Raw genomic sequence first — 18,725 nt, forward strand, 5'->3', positions numbered from 1 at the left:
TACTCATGCTCTCTTTACAGGATAGACTTTAATTGTCTAATTAGTGGGCGTCCAACAACTGGAAACCATATAGATTACTAAAATGTGGGTCCCTTGTCCTGCTCTTTAGAATAGAGCAGCAGGCTAGCATGCATGTTGCTGCTGCAGTCATCTCTAAGGGACTGTCAGGGATTGCAGAGTGCGGTACTTGACTCTTCTTCGGCAGTCCCATATAGATGACTGGAGCTGCAGCGTGCATGTTCAACTGCTGCTCCACTTGTATGGAAGGATGCACAGGATCCCTTTTCTTGTGATCGGTGTGGATACCCACCAGACACTGATACTGTGTAAGTTTAAATCTTGGAATAAGGCCCAATGTCCACGGGCAGATTTGATTTGTGGAACCCGCATGGAGCATCCACAAATCAAGTCGCTCATAGGGATGCATTAACATCCGCAAAACAATTTTAAAGCATGCGGATGTGGTGTTTTTTTCATTTATTTTTTTCCCCTGGCGTGCAGATTGCATGCACGGGAGAAAATCTATTCTCTGCAGATTCTCGCATGGATGGCTTCCATTGAAGTCAATGGAAGCCGTCGGATCTGCGGCACAGCCACAGCTGTGGACGTGCCATGGATTCGCGGGAAAAAGGACTGTGCATTGGGCCTAAGACTTTTAAGTAAGATGATTCATAGTATAAACATCATAATACAAATAAGTGTACATATTCATACTGAGAGTTGCAAAGCAGTGCATGGTAAAATAATAAACAAGGCATATTATATATAGTGAGTCAAGTATAATACATATACCGCTTAATGGATAACAAAGAAATGTATATCCATGTAAGCATATATGGCATATCAACTATGTAAGGCCCATAACTAGTCAGAACATGGCAGAAGTAACCAGCAAACCTCCTTTGGAAGCTACAATAACCACCAACTGCCATTTAGAAGGCTCTATCATGGAAGCAATGCATAGGAGATTTAATGTTGGCTGAATCCACCAGTTTCCTGGGATCGGACAACTCTATAATGTGTATGGAGCTCTCCAAGCTCTCCCCATACATCAGATGTCACAGAAAAGAAATGTCAGGCATGTTCCTACAGGTGGACTATTCTGCTCTCCCCATTGAGAAAACCCACATGTAGCAATGGCTGTTGTCCAGTCGACAACTATCTTGTATGGCTAACTAATATATGCCTCTGTTTTAATTCACATTGGAGGCTACTTGCACACGGACGGTATTTCTGTCCGATTTTTGGACCGAAAGATTGGTCCGAAAATCCAACAAGGGCACCCATTCATTTGAAAGTGTGTCTGTACATGGGCTTTTTCACTAGACCCAGTAAAAGAGATTGCAGCATTCCCTATACGCCTTCATTGGACAGCACACTGTTCTGCTGTCCGATGAGGGTTGCAGCCGAGAATTTGGGGCACAAATTTTTTTTTCCATTGTGAATGTAGCCTAAAATATACTTGTGAGCACTACTAGATGATGTGTGTTCCATAAAAAGGGTCCGTTGCATTCTATGTTAAACTGACTTAACTAGAGAATATCTACATATTGGATACAGACTATATTTTATAGCTGTACATGCCTCCAGATTTATTATAGGGTCATATGGCAAGAGTTTTTTAATCTCTAATTATCATAATCCACTTATATGCATTAATTATATACAATTCTCTTGCGAAACATAATTCATTTTAATTTTTAATCTTTTCACAGTCCTTACTCCAGGATCAAATGGTAAGACTTTGATTCATCCCACTTTACTATAGTTGCTATGTATAATTGATGAAAAATGAGCATGCTGTTTTTTAATTACTTGTTTTATATACAAATCTCTTAAAAAATTAACGCCTTTTCCTATATTTCAAACATGGAAAAAAGTTACGTAAGACTAAGACAAATGGTGGTACGTCACGAAAGAAAGATTGGTGCCCTTCTCCTTAGCAATCTAGTCTAGTGTTAGTATATCCCTTCATCAAAATAATTAAAGGGTAGACTGACACCATGGCCAGCTTTAAATACATGTGACCCATGCAGTCTCACAGGATATTAGCTGCTAACCTTTGTGGGAGAAGGTGCTTGAATCCCTTTTTCTCCCGCCTCTGTTTCCTACCCTTTGCTGCTCAGAACGTGAGAGGGGAGAAGACTGATTCGGGAGGAGGATGATTGATGTAGCTACACAAGATCCTGCCTTGAGGAGAAAGTGAACACTTTTAACAATTAATCCTAAATTCTGCACTGAGGAGGGACTTTAGGGGCATAGAATATCCTTAACCCTTTCCAATCCACTGTCTGACGTCTTCCTACATTCTGATTGAAGCTTGTACAGCTCCAATGTCAGATGATGTCCGACAGGGTATTCTTACCATCTGTTGCCAGCCACTGTGCTGTTGCAGCCTCTCTGGTGCACACACACTGGCTTTAGCCAGAAGATGGCACTGTTGTATAACAGCACAAAGAGAGAGCCTTTTAGGAAACCCGGAATCAAAAATTGGAAAAATATTTGTGTACCCACTATTAAATATTGGTTTAATCCTTTTCCAATCCAAAGCCGGGTTATCACTATTCTTAAAGCAATAAAAAGAAAAGAAAGCAGACAGTACTCCTTCTTAGAACCTTTTAGACGTCCTGACAGCATGTTAAAGTTGAGGGCTCCTTAGGTAATGTGACGCCTGTAACAAAGTGGATAATATACACTACTTGTAACCACAATATATGAAAAGGAGGATATTCTCACCATATGTGCGTCATAGTTTCCAAAGCCTGGCCGTAATGCTAACAAAGATCTGTTTGATAAAGTGTATGGAGTAGAGCTGAGACGCTATGACATATGGCTAGGATCTTGTAGTTTGTTTCTTGTGTCTTGGCGAAAACTGAGAATTTGTGGCTTAGGAGAGATGCCTTAGCCTACTTGGAATCAAAGGAAGTGCAGTGCAGTTCTTTCCCAACTAGTTTGGTAGGAGGGTTTGAACGTCACTGAATCACAAAACTGTAGATTCATTCTCAAAAATTTGCTGCATCTCTGAGAAGGTTATAGAGAATGCAACTTACCATATATACTTGAGTATAAGCCTAGTTTTTCAGCACATTTTTTTAATGCTGAAAAAGCCCCCCTCGGCTTATACTCTTACCTCCCTCAACAACAAAAACCCCACAATACTCACCTCCCAGCCGGCGTCTGTGTTCCCGGTGTGATGGTCTCCCCGGCGGTGCGGCAAGCTGCTTGAGAATTTTCCCCGCTGTCATCTCCCTGCTCAGCTTTGAATTCCCCGGCCATCAGTGCTGTGTAGGTAAGCGCTATGATTGGATCTAGCGCCAGCCAATCACAGCCGGAGCTCGATCATTCACAGCCATTCAGTGGATGACATCACTGGATGGCTGTGATTAGTTTAAGTGCCGGCTGTAATTGGCTGGCGCTCGATCCAATCACAGCGTTTACTTTCACAGCGCTGACGGCGGGGGAATTCAAAGCCCAGCAGGGAGATGACAGTGGGGAGAATTCTCAAGCAGCTTGCCGAACCACCGGGGAGACTATCACGCCGGGGACACAGACGCCGACTGGAAGGTGAGTATTGCATTTTTTCTTTACCTAGTATATACTCGAGTATAGCTAGGCTTATACTCGAGTCAATAAGTTTTACCAGTTTTTACTGGTAACACCTAATGACTCGGCTTATACTCAAGTCGGCTAATACTAGAGTATATACGGTAACTTCTATTTTATTCTAATAAACTATAAAATCATCACTAATCTATTAGGTATGTTTCCGCTATCTAAGGTATGATACAGGTAAGTATGTCTTGACCCTTACAACCATGTACACAATATACACTATGTGGTGGACAGAATACCAGTCCAAATTATTGTTTTTGGTACAAACTAGCCAGGAAGATAGTAGTATTTCTACCTTAGTGTTAATTCACATCTACACTATTCCCACTACCTGATATTTCATATTGTGCATTATCAGCTAGCCACGAGTTTACTCTAGAGACCAGTTTCTTGCATGTCTTATAATCCTTCCCATGGGAAAGTGCTTTTTAACCCTTTTGTTACAAGACTGTACTAGTTTCGAACATATCAACCTGGGTTTATATTTAAACATATTAATTGCTAGTCTAAATATTACTCCATAGAGCTGCTACAACACATGTAGCGGCATTGATATCAGCCGTCACGTGCGATGCACAGATGCTTGGTTTATGTGCATTTGGACACACCCTCCACCTTGTCTGCCCCCTTCCACAACTAACCATAACACAACATATACTGAAATTTCATTGGTGTGCTCACTGGAGGCTCAGCTAAATACCGAGTGCAGCACTCCATGATCCCCTATGTCTCATAGTAGCATGCCATTCTTCCAACGAGCTGCTCACCTGTCACAGAACAGTGACAGCAGCTCACTGGACAGTCTCACATCATGTCAGGAATATGCTTAAAGTCAGCGCAGGTGTCGTGGAAACAAAGAAGCGTCTCCACTGTATGTCAGATTTTTACATCAATTTGGCCATTTTTTCGGGAAATGGATACTCACGTCTCAACTGGGAATATTCATCAACAATTAATATCTTTGGACCCACCGGCAGTTGGCATCATCAGGGATCTCGGTACTTCAGCAATTAATCACACTGTGCCCACAAATAAATAGAAAGATTTCAATGGTATCTTAATTGCCCTCCATTTTGAAAATGGCAGATATTCATACTATATGCAAATCTAATACAGTACATCTAGATCATAATCTCTATACTTGTGTACTGTATATGTATATATTGGTTGACCTTTCATTTACTAGATATCCATTTATCACGGAGCATATACAGTAAACCTAGATCATGTTATCCTGACCAAGAGTATCCTGGTTTACATATAAAAAAAGGGGGAACTACTCCTAATGGAAGCTTGAAAAGGATATGTGCTCATTTAATCCCATCGGATATACAGCTTGCAACCCAGATCCACCTTGCTTCTTTTTTTAACAAGAAATTATCCCAGTTTCCACCTCATATTGGAAGTTTCAGATATTTGATCCCCTTGAAAGAGAGAGCCCCGAGCTCTCCATCATGAACCACATTTATATGCCTCACCAGAGGTTTTTCTCAGTGATGCAATATATCAAAAACATGATCCATGACCCGCCTAAGAAACTCTCTGATGGTCTTGCCCACATCACTTTTAAACCAACTGCAGTTCACTAAATCTATCACATCTGAGCTCTTGCAATTGATAAAGTCCCTAATAGTAAAAGTCTCTCCAGCTTGTTGCAATACAGAAAATCTTTGCCTCTTTTATAGACGGACAAGCCACACAATTTCCACAGAGGTGCACCCCATTCGGCCTTTGGGGGAAACTTCATTGGTGATTGTAAATATCTGTTAACCAATCTCTCAAATTCTTCTCCCACCTGTATGCCACTGCCTGGAATTATTTCTTTAACATAAGAATCAGACCTAAATACACTCTGTTAAAAAAAAAAAAAAAAAAATTTAAAATCAAACACCTAGAAGGAGTTGTGGGTTTGCTGCAAAACTTGGTATGCAGTTACATCTCAGGCAAATGTGCAAAGAATTAGCGTTCTGGTGCAATTAGATGAACAGTCTTGCCTCCTGAGGCCCTAGAAGTGGTTCCACCCTTGGCCTTTAAAAAGGCTCTCAGAGGCTACTTGTGTGATGGACTTTTTCCGTTTGTAGACCACTAGACATGCCTTTATGATGCAATCAAAGAGAGTTAGCCTAGTTAAAGTTTGAGAGAGGGAGTTAATTACTGGAATGTGATAAGCTGGATGGTCGTATCAACGAATTGCCCGCCACCTGGGCCATTCTGACAAAACTGCTAGGAGGTGTTGGGACCAGTAGTTGTATAAAGACACATACATAAGGCCATCAGGCTCAGGATGCCCTTGACAGAACCAGCCGAGAGGATCATTTGTTTATCTAACAAGGGCGAGCAACTCCAACTGTTTCGTTTTCTACCATACAAAGACAAGTGGCACAATCGTTACAGATCTCTGTCTGTCGGAACCATTTGCAGGCCCTTGGCTGAATGACATTTGGTCTCACAGCCCATTACTTATACTGCCTTTGACACCCACCATCACCTCTATTTGCAGTAGTTTCGTGAGCCATGAACCCGCACTGCTACAAAATGGAACCAGGTTGTATTCAGTGATAATAATTGCATGTGTGAATGGAGAAGGATATATACTGTATATTTCAGCCAATATACAACACAAACTTGCTTTCTGACAAGATCAGAAACCTTATCTTCCCTCTTTGTCCACTCTTAAATTTCAATGCCTTACATTCAATTGCGCAAAATAGGTTTCTTTGCTAAATTTTCATCAGTTTGCAAAAAAAACTGAAGCCATTTAAGTAGCTCAACACAAGAAATATAACAATTGGTTTCTACAAATTGAACACACAATGTCACTTTTAAGGACTACTGCAGTTTCAGAATTATTCATCCCCTTTATGACCAGCTCTTTTAGCATTGAGTAGAGCACGCTCTGGAAATTCAATACATTATTGGATTACATATTCACGTCGGGACCTATTTTCCAAATAAAGTATCCTTGCATGATCAAGTTTCTCATCATAACTCAGCTCCTTCAATATGTTGCTCCTTTTAGAAGTTTTATCCTTCACCTGTGAGGTCCTGTTCTTATCTTGAACTACTGTTTCCTTCAATTTTTTTCAGCTCTACTTTAAATGAAGAAATCTCACTTTTAACTTCCCTCACCTGTGAGCCCACATTCAAAATAGCATTTTTACATTTCTTCATAACGCATAGAATGCCTTTTATTGGGTCAGGCACACAAGCCCCTTCAGCCGATATTTCTTCAGAGCACACCTGTCATGTCTCTTTATGGATAATTCCATATTAGATTACTTACGTTAACTTGTTTATCAGATGGCAGTAACATGGGAGCAACTGATTTTTGGAACCCCAACTTTGGAAATATATAAAAAAAAATTTCTTCCTGCCATCAATAGTAGAAATAAGTCAGTTTTCCATTCAAGGTGACAAGCTTGACTTAATCTGTGCCATAATTTTGTAAGAAAAAGCAGAAGGAGCTCTAAATAATATGGAGTGCGGGGAGGGGGGGGGAGGGGCTCTTTGGGCTTCTTTAACGTATAACCTAATTGGTTAAATTCACTAAACAACAATATGTATATAAAAAGTTCACTCTGAGAGCTCAGGCTGGATATATAATAATGTAAACAACAAGTAACCAAACTTACAAAAACTATTGTGAATTTCACTGCCTCATAAAAAAATTCCCGATATCAGAATGTCATCGATGACTTGCTATTAGCTGTATTGAAATTAAGCAGGTGCTGGTCAATATATTGGAAATATTTCCACAAGCTAATATGTAGACAAGCGGAGTTTCATAGTACAATTTCAAAACTGACTTAGATGACTTTTCAGAATACAAAGACTATGTAAATCTGCTTAAGATTACTTGCAAAGTGTGGAGGGTTCACCTAGTATTTCTGTTAGGCTACAGTTACATGAATATGAACGCCACTATTTTGAATGGACGTAGTCACATGAGCGATTCTTTATTTTATTTTCTTTACCCACACAGTGATGCTGCAAGGATAAAGATCACAGCGTGTTCTATCTTTTGGCATTCCTTTGGAACGCCTCACTCATTGTTTTCAATGGGAGCTTAAAAGACATTGCATCTGCAAATGTCCTGTACATGGAATCTACTCTAAACGTCTATCTATTTCAGTTACTAACTTTTCTTGTGTTGTCTGGTACTTTGTGTGTTATGCCCTATATAGACAGAAGGATATTGTTCAGACTAGCTAAACTAAAGAATTGTTCAGTTTAAACTCTGGCAAACAATTGAACAACAATCAAGAATCGTGAGGTTCTCGCTCATCGTTCAGTTTCAGCCAAAATAAAAACCAGCGCCGGCTCGAGCATTTTTCTTGCAGTTTAAACCCTGATCAGTCAGTGCTTCACATAGGAATCTGTACCACTGAATGACTGGGGCACAAGAACGGCATGATTTCCCAAGGAGAATCCTGCCGCTTAACCAGGCTGCTCGAGTGAGCGCGTTATACGGTCTTTACTTTGTAAGGAGAGATTGATGAGGTTTATGTGTATTTGTCTATCTTGTGCAGAATACCTGAGGAGTATATCATTGCCTGTACCAGTGCTGGTGGAAGATACAAGTAGTAGCAGTGAATATGGATCAGTATCTCCAGATACAGACCTAAGATCGGAACCCTTTTTTACATCTAGAGCAAAATCTTGTATTGAAAATGAGGGGAAAATCAAGAGAGGTTTGTTCCTTGGGTGAGTTTGTTTTCAGTGTTACTTTTTGGATTTGTTTATTTGAATTCTCAGTCTTCAAGTATGTTTTATATGGACTCCTGCCCACGAGCATCACGGGATGCGCCCACTGATTTACGCGCTCAATTTTAAACAAAGTGCCTGCGAGTGATTGTGCATTTCCACGGTCTCCATTAATGCTATATTCAAGGGGCCCCCCGCGGCATAAATCCACAGCAAATAGAACATGCCACAATTTATTTCCCACTGTGGATATCTGCGGTAGAATTCCGCATGTCAGCATTGGCAGGCAGAAAGCTATTAGGTTCAATAGAATCTAATGGCTGCGGAATTCACACGTGGATTTCCACCGTGGGACACGGTGATAGAAATCCGTTTGTGGGCATTCGCCCTCTATTGTAGATGTGTATCTTTGTTAAAACAAAACCCAAGGTGACAGCTTGTCATCTAGAACCCAAAAGCCATATTTTAGTAAATAAAAAGCTAAGCTTTAGCAATTGTTTATTTTATTTCCAGAACTAATGTGTATTTCTAATTGCCGTAATGCCCATTTTTGTAAATGACAACAGTTTATCGTAAGTTTCTGAGAAGCTAATAGAACAAAAATAGATGCACTTCTTGTTGTCACTTTCACAAAACCTTCAACTGCAACAAGGCGTCAAGAGATCTATTAAATAAAATGTAATTTCCAAACTTTGCTCTAACTTCTGATTTACTCCCTTGTGGTCATTTTAACATTTGGTTAGAGTGTATTGGGATATATGAGTATCTTATATATGTATAAACACCTGTACAACCACCTTAGAGGGAATATGTGCATGACTGAGCTGCAGTTAACAGTAACTAGATATGCTTTATGTCAGCCTATTGGGCCATAGACCCAATGAACCACAGGGCACCCATTGGGAGAATGTGGGAACCTATGGGAGAATATTCTAATCATGGGCTGCAACATGTGACATTATACAGGGACAGGAGGGGATGAACTGTTACCATCACCTATTGCAATGACCACCTTTCATTACAATCCAGCCTGTGTTGATGATGAGATGTCTACTGAACAGTATCTCTACAAAACAGAAAGTGTCAGACTATTTATAGGCTTTGTGGTCGGTATGACAACTGCAGGATTTTAGGATTTTTTTTTTGTTCTTTAATTGCTAAGTCGTGGCATTGAAAACATTGAAGAATCTAAATATTTTTTAAAAATGTATTTAACGTAAAAACATTTTCTGACAAAGCCAATAAGCTCAAAGCACAGTAGTGGGTGTGGTGAAGGGACTCATCGTCATGAGAATCCCTATTCCATCTCGGACACAAATGTTTCTATATATTCCTATTTATTTCTATATGTTCTTATAATAAATTATTCTTAGACTTCCAGATGAGCAGTTTGAAGATCACAGCGCTCCCCCGTCACCAGAGGAAAGAGACTCTGGTTTCTTCATGTTAAAGAAGGACAGTGAACGAAGAGCCACACTGCATCGCATACTGACTGAAGATCAAGACACTGTTGTTAGAAACCTGATGGAAGCTCTTGGCCAGGTAATATGATGAATAGTCCACACCTTTATTCTTTTTAAACATTCTATCTCATTAATTAACAGTAGCAGAGAGAGATCTGATCACTTATTGTCCGTAAAGCTGAAGATGTAGGATATTTGTTCTTCATAGGACTATGGCATCTTTTTAGAGTTCACTCATACTAGTGTATTTTAGCTGAATATTACGTGCGTAATGCTCATCATGCAGCAAATACGCATGTAATATGCGTATTTACTGCGCAATTTAAGCACCCATAGCTTATAATGATGCACATTTAGCTCCAAAATAGGACATACTGCATTTAGTTGAGTTTTTTTTTCACACACTTAATACGCGTGTGAGAAAAGCAGAGGTCTCAATGGCCCAATGTAAATAAATTACTGTTTCCCAGAAAATAAGACCCTGTCTTATATTAATTTTTGCCCCAAAAGAGGCACAGGGTCTTATTTTTGAGGGATGTCTTATACTTATATAGCAGGCGCCGTCCGGGTCCTTCCCACTGGTCTCTGAAGTTCCGAGCAGGTTTCCGTGCAGTTGTCAGAGCCGACAGAACATCGCTCGCTGGTAATAGAGTTTGAAAACCAATGACTGGCTGTGATTAATTGATCAAATGCTGGCTTTGATTGGCTGAGCCACGGTGCTCGAGAACTAATCAGAGCAATCGCTTGTTGGAAGCAGGGTTTGCAAGCAACGCTCTGTCAGCGCTGACGAATGCACGGAAGCCTGCTGGAACTCCGGAGAGCAGCGGGAGAGACTTGTGTGGCGCCTGCTAGGTATGTATTGGGTTTTTTTTTCACGTGATGTAGCTAGGGCTTATTTTCGGGGTAGGGCTTTTATTCCAAGACCACCCCCGCCTCCCATGCCTTCCGCCCCCCCACCCTCCCCCCGAAATCAGGGAAGGACTTTGATTTCGAGGTATCTATTACACACTTAATATGCAGCCAATATACTTTTGTATGAGTATAGACAGTTACCACTGGGTCCACTTACTTTTTTTTTCTTTGCCTTTACCAAAAATCAGCTATTCAGTGGTTGTTTGTTCAGATCGCTGCTGTTAAAGGGGTTGTCCCGCGCCGAAACCTTTTTTTTTTTTTTTTCAAACACCCCCCCCCCCCCCCCCCCCCCGTTCGGCGCGAGACAACCCCTAGGGGTTAAAAAAGAACACCGGAGAGCGCTTACCTGAATCCCCGCGCTCCGGTGACTTCTTACTTACCTGCTGAAGATGGCCGCCGGGATCTTCTCTCTCTGTGGACCGCAGGGCTTCTGTGTGGTCCATTGCCGATTCCAGCCTCCTGATTGGCTGGAATCGGCACGTGACGGGGCGGAGCTACACGGAGCCCCATTGAGAACAGAAGAAGACCCGGACTGCGCAAGCGCGGCTAATTTGGCCATTAGATGGCGAAAATTAGTCGGCTCCATGGGAACGAGGACGCTAGCAACAGAGCAGGTAAGTGAAAAACTTCTTATAACTTCTGTATGGCTCATAATTAATGCACAATGTACATTACAAAGTGCATTAATATGGCCATACAGAAGTGTATAGACCCACTTGCTGCCGCGGGACAACCCCTTTAAGTATTTTGAGTATTATTTATTATTCATTATTTAGATTTTGGCACTTGTAGGTGCCTTATTCTCTAAATCATGTTGTAAGATAGACGTAAGCATGTGAACTATCTTTTGGGGATGTTTGTGATGCACTTTACTGAAAAAAAATCTGTTTTAGGGAACAGAAGAAACCAAATTAAAGTGGGAACATATTACAACCCTGGTGACAAGTTTACGAGAATTTGTAAGATCCACTGACCGGAAGATAATTGCTTCTACTCTTTCAAAGCTCAAACTGGAGCTTGATTTTGATAGTCATGCCATTAGTCAACTCCAGCTGGTGCTGTTTGGTTTTCAAGATGCGGTGAGTGGAGATATAATCATAATGATAATATAATTAATACTAGCAATCAGTAAACCATCAGGTTTTGAGGTGGTTTTGAGCTGATCACAGAAGCAATTCTGATTCACTTGACCATTAAAGAATTTTGTATTTACCGGCTGAACAACTTTTTTCTTACATTTTTACATAAAATGTTAGATATCTTGAAAATGTAAACTTTCTACATTTTAATTGAGTGTTTTATTCTCCATTCTGCTGAACTTCCATTTCTAAGGAGCAGTGCACTTTGGGCACTCAGGTGGTGGAGCGACACTGTTGGGTCAAATGAATGTTTGCAGAGTACAGATAAACCACATACAGTTTACAAGAAGGAACCAGCAGAACTTTGACTTTCACTATTACTCAAAACCAGTACACAATACAAATTCTTATTATTATATCACAAAATGTCAAGAGAGGGGACAGCACCTCTTTAAACATGCATGCTTTACTCCATACATTACAATTCTAAGAAAAGTTGCTCCAGAATTGTTAAGTATGCCTCTGTTATTTCTCCTGAAAATGCTTGAATAAATTACCAACTAGAGGTTAGCAATTGGGGACATGTCCTTACACAGTCCGATACTGTCCAATCCAGGCCGACGTGTCACACTGTAGGGAAGCACACTCTTAATAAGGGGAAAGGTAACACATAGTTGTCAATTTATAGGAAAAATAAGAGGATTGGCAACATGTAGGGTTCTAAGAAAAGCTGTTCCAGGATTGTCATTTTATGTGGAATATGAGTAATTGCTGAAACAGACAACTCAGGAGTGCTCACAGGTTCTCTTCAAGTGGAGTTTTCTTCTAATACAACACTGCTTACCATTAGAGATGAGCGAATATACTCGTTTCAAGTAATTACTCGATCGAGCACCGCGATTTTCGAGTACTTCCGTACTCTGGTGAAAAGATGCGGGGGGTAGCAGCGGGGAACAGGGGGAGCCCTCTCTCTCTCCCTCTCCCTCTCCCCCGCCACTCCCCGCTGCAACCCCCCACTCACCCACGGCGCCCCCCGAATCTTTTCACCCGAGTACGGAAGTACTTGAAAATTGCGGCGCTCTGGCGAAAAAGGGGCGTGGCCGAGTAGGTTCGCTCATCTCTACTTACCATTCATCCTGAAGTCTTCCCCCAGAGTTAACGCTGCTTTCATTGCTTCTAGGCTCTCTGACACAGGCTAGGAGATTTTTTTTCTCTTAGCCATTCGCCAGCCTATTCCCAAATTATGGAAATCAATATCCCCTCCCACACGGCTACGATGGATAAAGATATTAGATGACATGATGCACATGGAGGATTAGAGCGAATGATGACCACAAACATGCCAGCTTTTATTGTACTTGGGCAGCTAAGATAACATTCCGTGCCTCCTCACGCCTAAATGTTTGGTTGGTATTGGGTGTAGCGACCCCATAATCACAACCTTTAACATCCTTCACTCACCAAAATATTACTATAAGAGGCTCAAGCCCTACAGGTTGTCGGGCATACACCCCTTACCTCCCCCAACACCACCTCCCTCTTTCCACACCCAGTTTCCTCAAACTTTGCCATGTTATTGAGATAAGTTCCTGGCGTGAGTGTAGACCTATTTTTTCTCTTACTATTGTTAGTGTTTAATATAATAGAAGAATTTATATATCTGAGTCTAATGAGGGATTACATCATACAACTGTTGATGCATATCTTAAATGGTAGCTCATTCCTCTATATATCTTGTAGTCCGATAGCAGTGATGAATGTATTGCAGTACAGGAGACCAGATTTGAGTCAGCGCAAACAGCCATGAGAATGTCAAGTCATAGAACACTCTATAGTTCATCCAAACACAACAAATGTTAGACATCTGACACCCACCTGCAAAGTTTGGGATAAGGCATAATGCTTTAATTCCTTAGATTTCGAGGTAGTTATTGACAGTGGCATCTAATGGGTTAGGCAGAAGGAGTGGGCTCTCTATCACACGATTGGCCCATCTGCAGTGAGCTCATTGAGTGCCAAGTGGTTGTCATGGCTTAGGCAGAAGGAGTGGGCTCTCTATCACCCGATTGGCACATTTGCAGTGAGCTCATTAAATGCCAAGTGGTTGTCATGGCAATGTGGGGCCTAACAATGGCCTTCAGGCCTGCCATGTACAGAAGCCTATCGGGCCTTGCCAAAAACCTTGCCTTTTTTGTTACATTAAAAAAAATCATCTTAATTATTGTAATTATTGCCACATCTTTAAAAGTCTGAACTATTGAAATATTACATTATTTATTCTGCATATTGAACCCTATTAGAAAAAAAAAAAAACACAATACCAAAATTGTCTTTTATCGCCTCAACTCCCACCTTCAAAAAATAAAGTAATGTTACTGGAATAAAAAGTGATGAAAAACTTGCATGTACTGTACCCCAAAACAGTACTGCAAACACCAGGTCAGCCTGCAAAAGAAAAACTTTCACACAGTTCCATTGATGGGAAAAAAGTTATGGTTTTCAGAATATGGTGGCATCTAGAAAATAGAATTAAAAAAAATAAAGGTAAGCTTGTCTTGTAAAAGCAGTATCACCATAGTCATACAGAATAAACTTAACACTTCATTTTTACTGCGTAATAAACACCGTAAAACTGAAACCCTAAAAACAATGGAGCAATTGCATTTCCTTCCCCATTTAGATCCACAAGAAGTGTTTTTAATTTTTTTAGAAGTTTGTCAGTAACTTGTCCTGCAAAAATATTCCCCTAATAGAGCTATGTCAACAGAAAAATAAGATAATGTGTGGCTCTTGGAAGGCAGGAATTCAAATATGAAGTCTGCCTGTGACAGAGGGGAGAAGCAAGAAATACATGGCTTCATTGATTTCAAAACATGTACCAAATTTACAAATCTAAAGTGCATTCATTACTTGGACACCGTCAACTATAGGGCTGGCGTCACATGGCTCGTATTCTGGGGGGGAAATCTTGCGCTTTTGCCACAGCGAAAAACCGCAAGATTTTCCCTGGGAAAGCACAGCTTCAAAACCCGCGACTGGGTGCTTTGCTGCATGCTTTTCGGTTGCGTCTGGCTCTCCCATAGAGGAGAGCGTGGCCGCAGCAGAAAAAAAGAAAGAATGGACATGCTGTGTCCCAGAAATCTGATGTGACGCTAAGAAAAGTGAAATATCTGGATACCATCAACAGATTAAGAATAACTTGGATTTTGTCTTATAAACAGGGACCAAGACTCTTACGTTTCTTTTGGGGCACTGACTACATATATCACACAAGTCTAGAGCCTTCGTTAGAGTAGGCTGCAGGGAAATAGGCCTGTTCCTTTGCTGCTATGCTAGATCACAAAATGATGTACCAGGAATTGTTCAATTAATGGATATATATTAGGTAACCTTACATAATAAACTTTTGTACCTGAAGTCACATGCAGACTTTCAATTTATCAGATTTGTTATATCTAGTTGAAGAACAATGCTGTGCAAATCCCTTTTAATTACAAATTTGTGTAGATGGTAATGTATCTGTATTATGATTGCTTTCTTTGTCACCAGGTAAACAAAGTTTTGCGCAATCACAATATCAAGCCGCACTGGATGTTCGCTCTGGACAGTATCATTCGAAAGGCAGTACAAAGTGCCATTACCACTTTAGTACCAGGTAATTCAGATTTGTACATTTTTTTGCTAAATATTAGAGATGAGCGAACGTACTCGGTAAGGGCGATTTCGCAATCGAGCACCGCGATTTTCGAGTACTTCACTACTCGGGTGAAAAGTACTCGGGTGCGCTGTGGGTGAGCGGGGGGTTGCAGCGGGGAATGGGGGGGTTAGGGAGAGAGAGAGGGCTCCCCCCGCCCCACAGCACACCCGAGTACTTTTCACCCGAGTAGTGAAGTACTCGAAAATCGCGGTGCTCGATTGCGAAATCGCCCTTACCGAGTACGTTCGCTCATCTCTACTAAATATCTATCATGGTATGCCACTTTGTTACATGCCCGCTCTGCCGACTTTTGTAGGCCTGCGTAAATGTTTAGGGTTTATTGTTGTAGTGGCATTTCAGTATGTATGTAACTAATATATACATTTGCCTATCCATGTAAACAGGGGGAGGGCTTATTTACAGTAAGAGCAGGGAAGATGTTACTACTACTTCCTAGCCAGAGAAGACACAGTCTACATAAGTGTTTGTGATACGTAACACCTTCCTTAAATCTGCAACAGACTTTTAACTTGAATCTTACACTTTATGACCTCCTGCACACAGGTGGATTTGCATTGTGAAATTCGGAGCAGGATTTCGCCTCCGGATTCTGCAGCAAATCCAGCCCATAGCATGCTATGAGAGTGCACGATTTCCTGCCCGCAAGCGGAAATCAATTGTGATTTTCCGCTCGTGGGGTAGAAATCGCGCAATGCTGCGATTTTATGCGGCCTACGCACAGCCGGCTTCTATTAAAGTCAATGGAAGCTGACTCGTCCCGCAGCCATTCTGCAATCATCATTGCAGAATGGTCGCGGAAGCCGCATCATTGCCATAGCGATGGCGCGGTGTCCTCTGTACTGCGCCTGCGTGTCGGCCGGCACATCAGCAGCAGAGGAGAAGATGATGGTAAGAGGTAAGCTGGGGGCACCGGCCGGGCACCGGGTCGAACTCCGCTGTAGGAATATGGGGTCTGACCCACCCATGTGCAGGCGGCCTATATGTATATTAGCGAGCAAAGTTTCAAAACTAATGCATTTGATGGATTCAACCATTTTGGGGCAGTGATTAGTTTGAGTTTAGAGGAACTACCATATTAAACATTAAAGAGCTTGTCTGGTCAAATAGAATTATGGGGCAGTAGTGGTCTGTATACAAAGAACTTGCCAATTAAACTTTTTGACCAGAGGTGCTGACCTCTGTTGCCTCTAGCGTTCTATGACCTGGAGAGCGTGGCGGCTATTGTTGTGACAATGTCCCATCTGACGATCATTTGATCTTTTCCTCTGCTTGTGCTGCTCCTCAAATGGAATCTGACAGCAGTCTGCTCCTTTCTACAGCTGAGGTATACAGTGCACATAGGCTATAGAAAGGGGCAGGCAGCTGTCACGTTCTGTCTGAGGGGAGAAGATCACATGGTCGGCAGACAGAACATCTGGTCACAATGAGTTCCTCAGGTCATGTGACACGCAGGTAGGAACCTCTAGGCTAAATAACGGGTCATTGGTAAATTACAGCTATACTGACTACTAAAACATTGCACCGATTTTTTTACTTCACTAGACAACCCCTTTTAATTCACATTTCTTACAGGTTAATATGTATTTCCACAATCCCCGCCACAAAAAAAAAAAATATTTTGGCTCCGAAATGTGCTTGCACTATATAGTCAGGGAATTGATGTCACTACAAATGGGTCAGAAGGCAAATTTCACTCCTAAATGGAGCATCATTATGGATAATTTTAGTTCTCCGTTTTCCTTAAATGTGGAGACCCTGCAATAGACCTAGGCCGGTTCTCATAGCTATTTTTGATTAATTGGGTGGAGGCTACATTGCAAAAAGAAAAAAAAAAACAACTTACAATAAGGTATAAAGGCTGTTGGAAGACTTCATATGTTTCACCATCTAGACTTACCACTGCTGGGAAGTTTTCAATGCCACTATGAGAAGATGACTACCTTTTTCATGACTTCGCCATTATGAAACTTTCTGACATTTACAGCATGATTAGCTGCAGTGTACAATCATCTGTCTTTGACTCTCTAGAACTGCGGCCACATTTTAGTATCACTTCAGAAAGTGACCCAGCAGACCAAGATGATCTTGAGGTGGAGGAAGACCCTAATGTACACCTACACCCTACTCAACAGGCCAGCGAGGTGCCTAGTGCGGTGACTGAGGATAATGTGCACACCTCCGGAGTAAGCACTCTTAGTTCCACTGTCTCCCATGACTTTCAGAATGCTCACCGAACACTTAGTATGCAACTGGAGAGATTAAAAATGGAGTCCAACAGGTAAGCGAACTGTCTTAAAAGCAATGTAGCACTCCTAATTTGGGAGCAGTAATTTAAAGGGGTCCCAATCCGACCTCTGTGTATTTGCGGCGTAGCCACCCGCCCTCAGCTAATCGGTCTGGGTTCCGAGCGGCAGAACCCCGGCCAATCAACTATTGATGACCTATCCTGAGAAGTATTTTTACTTCCACTCTAAGATTTTCTTTTAACTCTCGGGAAAACTTCTACACTTTCATATACACTTTAAAATTTCTATTTTGTGCAATGTTATTAATCCTGGAAAGTTGGGACCTTTTGACAAATTGTAAAAATATTCATTTTCTTAGACATGATATATGTGGACTACAAACAAGTCCTTTAACCCCTTAATGAGCAACAAATTTTTCCTTGTCGCATTCCAAGAGCCTTTTTAATTTTTCCATCGACATAGCCATATCAGAGTTTCTTTTTTATGGGACATGTTTTATTTCTAATGGTACATATAATGTACTGCATAACTTTTTAATTACTTTTTTTTTTCTTCTTCTTCTAATGGAGATCTGGGGGAACAAAATCTTTTTTTTTTTGGAGCTCATTTCTACAGCGTTCAGTGCGCAAAATAAACAATATGATAACATTATTGTTTGGTCAGCATGATTTTGGAATACAGTTTTTTGTTTGTTTTTTTTAATGATTTATTTTTCTACACAGACATTTTAAAAAACATCTGCCTTTGTGTTGCTGCATTTCTAGAGCCATAGCATTTTCGTTTTTCATTGACGGAGCTCTGTAAGAGCTTGTTTTTTGGGGGTTGAACTCTAGTCTTTCTTTATCCAATTTTTGGGAACATAGCTTTTTGATTGCTCTTTGTTTCATTTTTTCAGGAGGCAAGATCAACAAAATCTGCAATTCTGGCATGTTTTTTTTTTTTTTAAGGTTGTTCACCGTTAAGTATAAGGGCTCCTGTCCACAGGTGATAG

At 41.1% G+C, this 18,725-nt stretch overlaps 1 protein-coding gene across 1 annotated transcript in view; it reads left to right on the forward strand.

Moving 5' to 3' along the window:
* MAP3K5 (mitogen-activated protein kinase kinase kinase 5) overlaps positions 1 to 18,725 on the forward strand; it is a 143,652-nt gene that overhangs the window by 111,098 nt on the left and 13,829 nt on the right. The window contains exons 21-26 of the mRNA XM_066606130.1: positions 1,716 to 1,736; positions 8,142 to 8,316; positions 9,690 to 9,858; positions 11,585 to 11,770; positions 15,320 to 15,425; positions 17,517 to 17,766. Coding sequence (XP_066462227.1) covers positions 1,716 to 1,736; positions 8,142 to 8,316; positions 9,690 to 9,858; positions 11,585 to 11,770; positions 15,320 to 15,425; positions 17,517 to 17,766 — 907 coding nt within the window. The remainder of the gene's footprint in view (positions 1 to 1,715; positions 1,737 to 8,141; positions 8,317 to 9,689; positions 9,859 to 11,584; positions 11,771 to 15,319; positions 15,426 to 17,516; positions 17,767 to 18,725) is intronic.

Source organism: Eleutherodactylus coqui, chromosome 1 (genome assembly GCF_035609145.1).
Source record: "Eleutherodactylus coqui strain aEleCoq1 chromosome 1, aEleCoq1.hap1, whole genome shotgun sequence".
NCBI classification, from domain to species: Eukaryota; Metazoa; Chordata; class Amphibia; order Anura; family Eleutherodactylidae; genus Eleutherodactylus; species Eleutherodactylus coqui.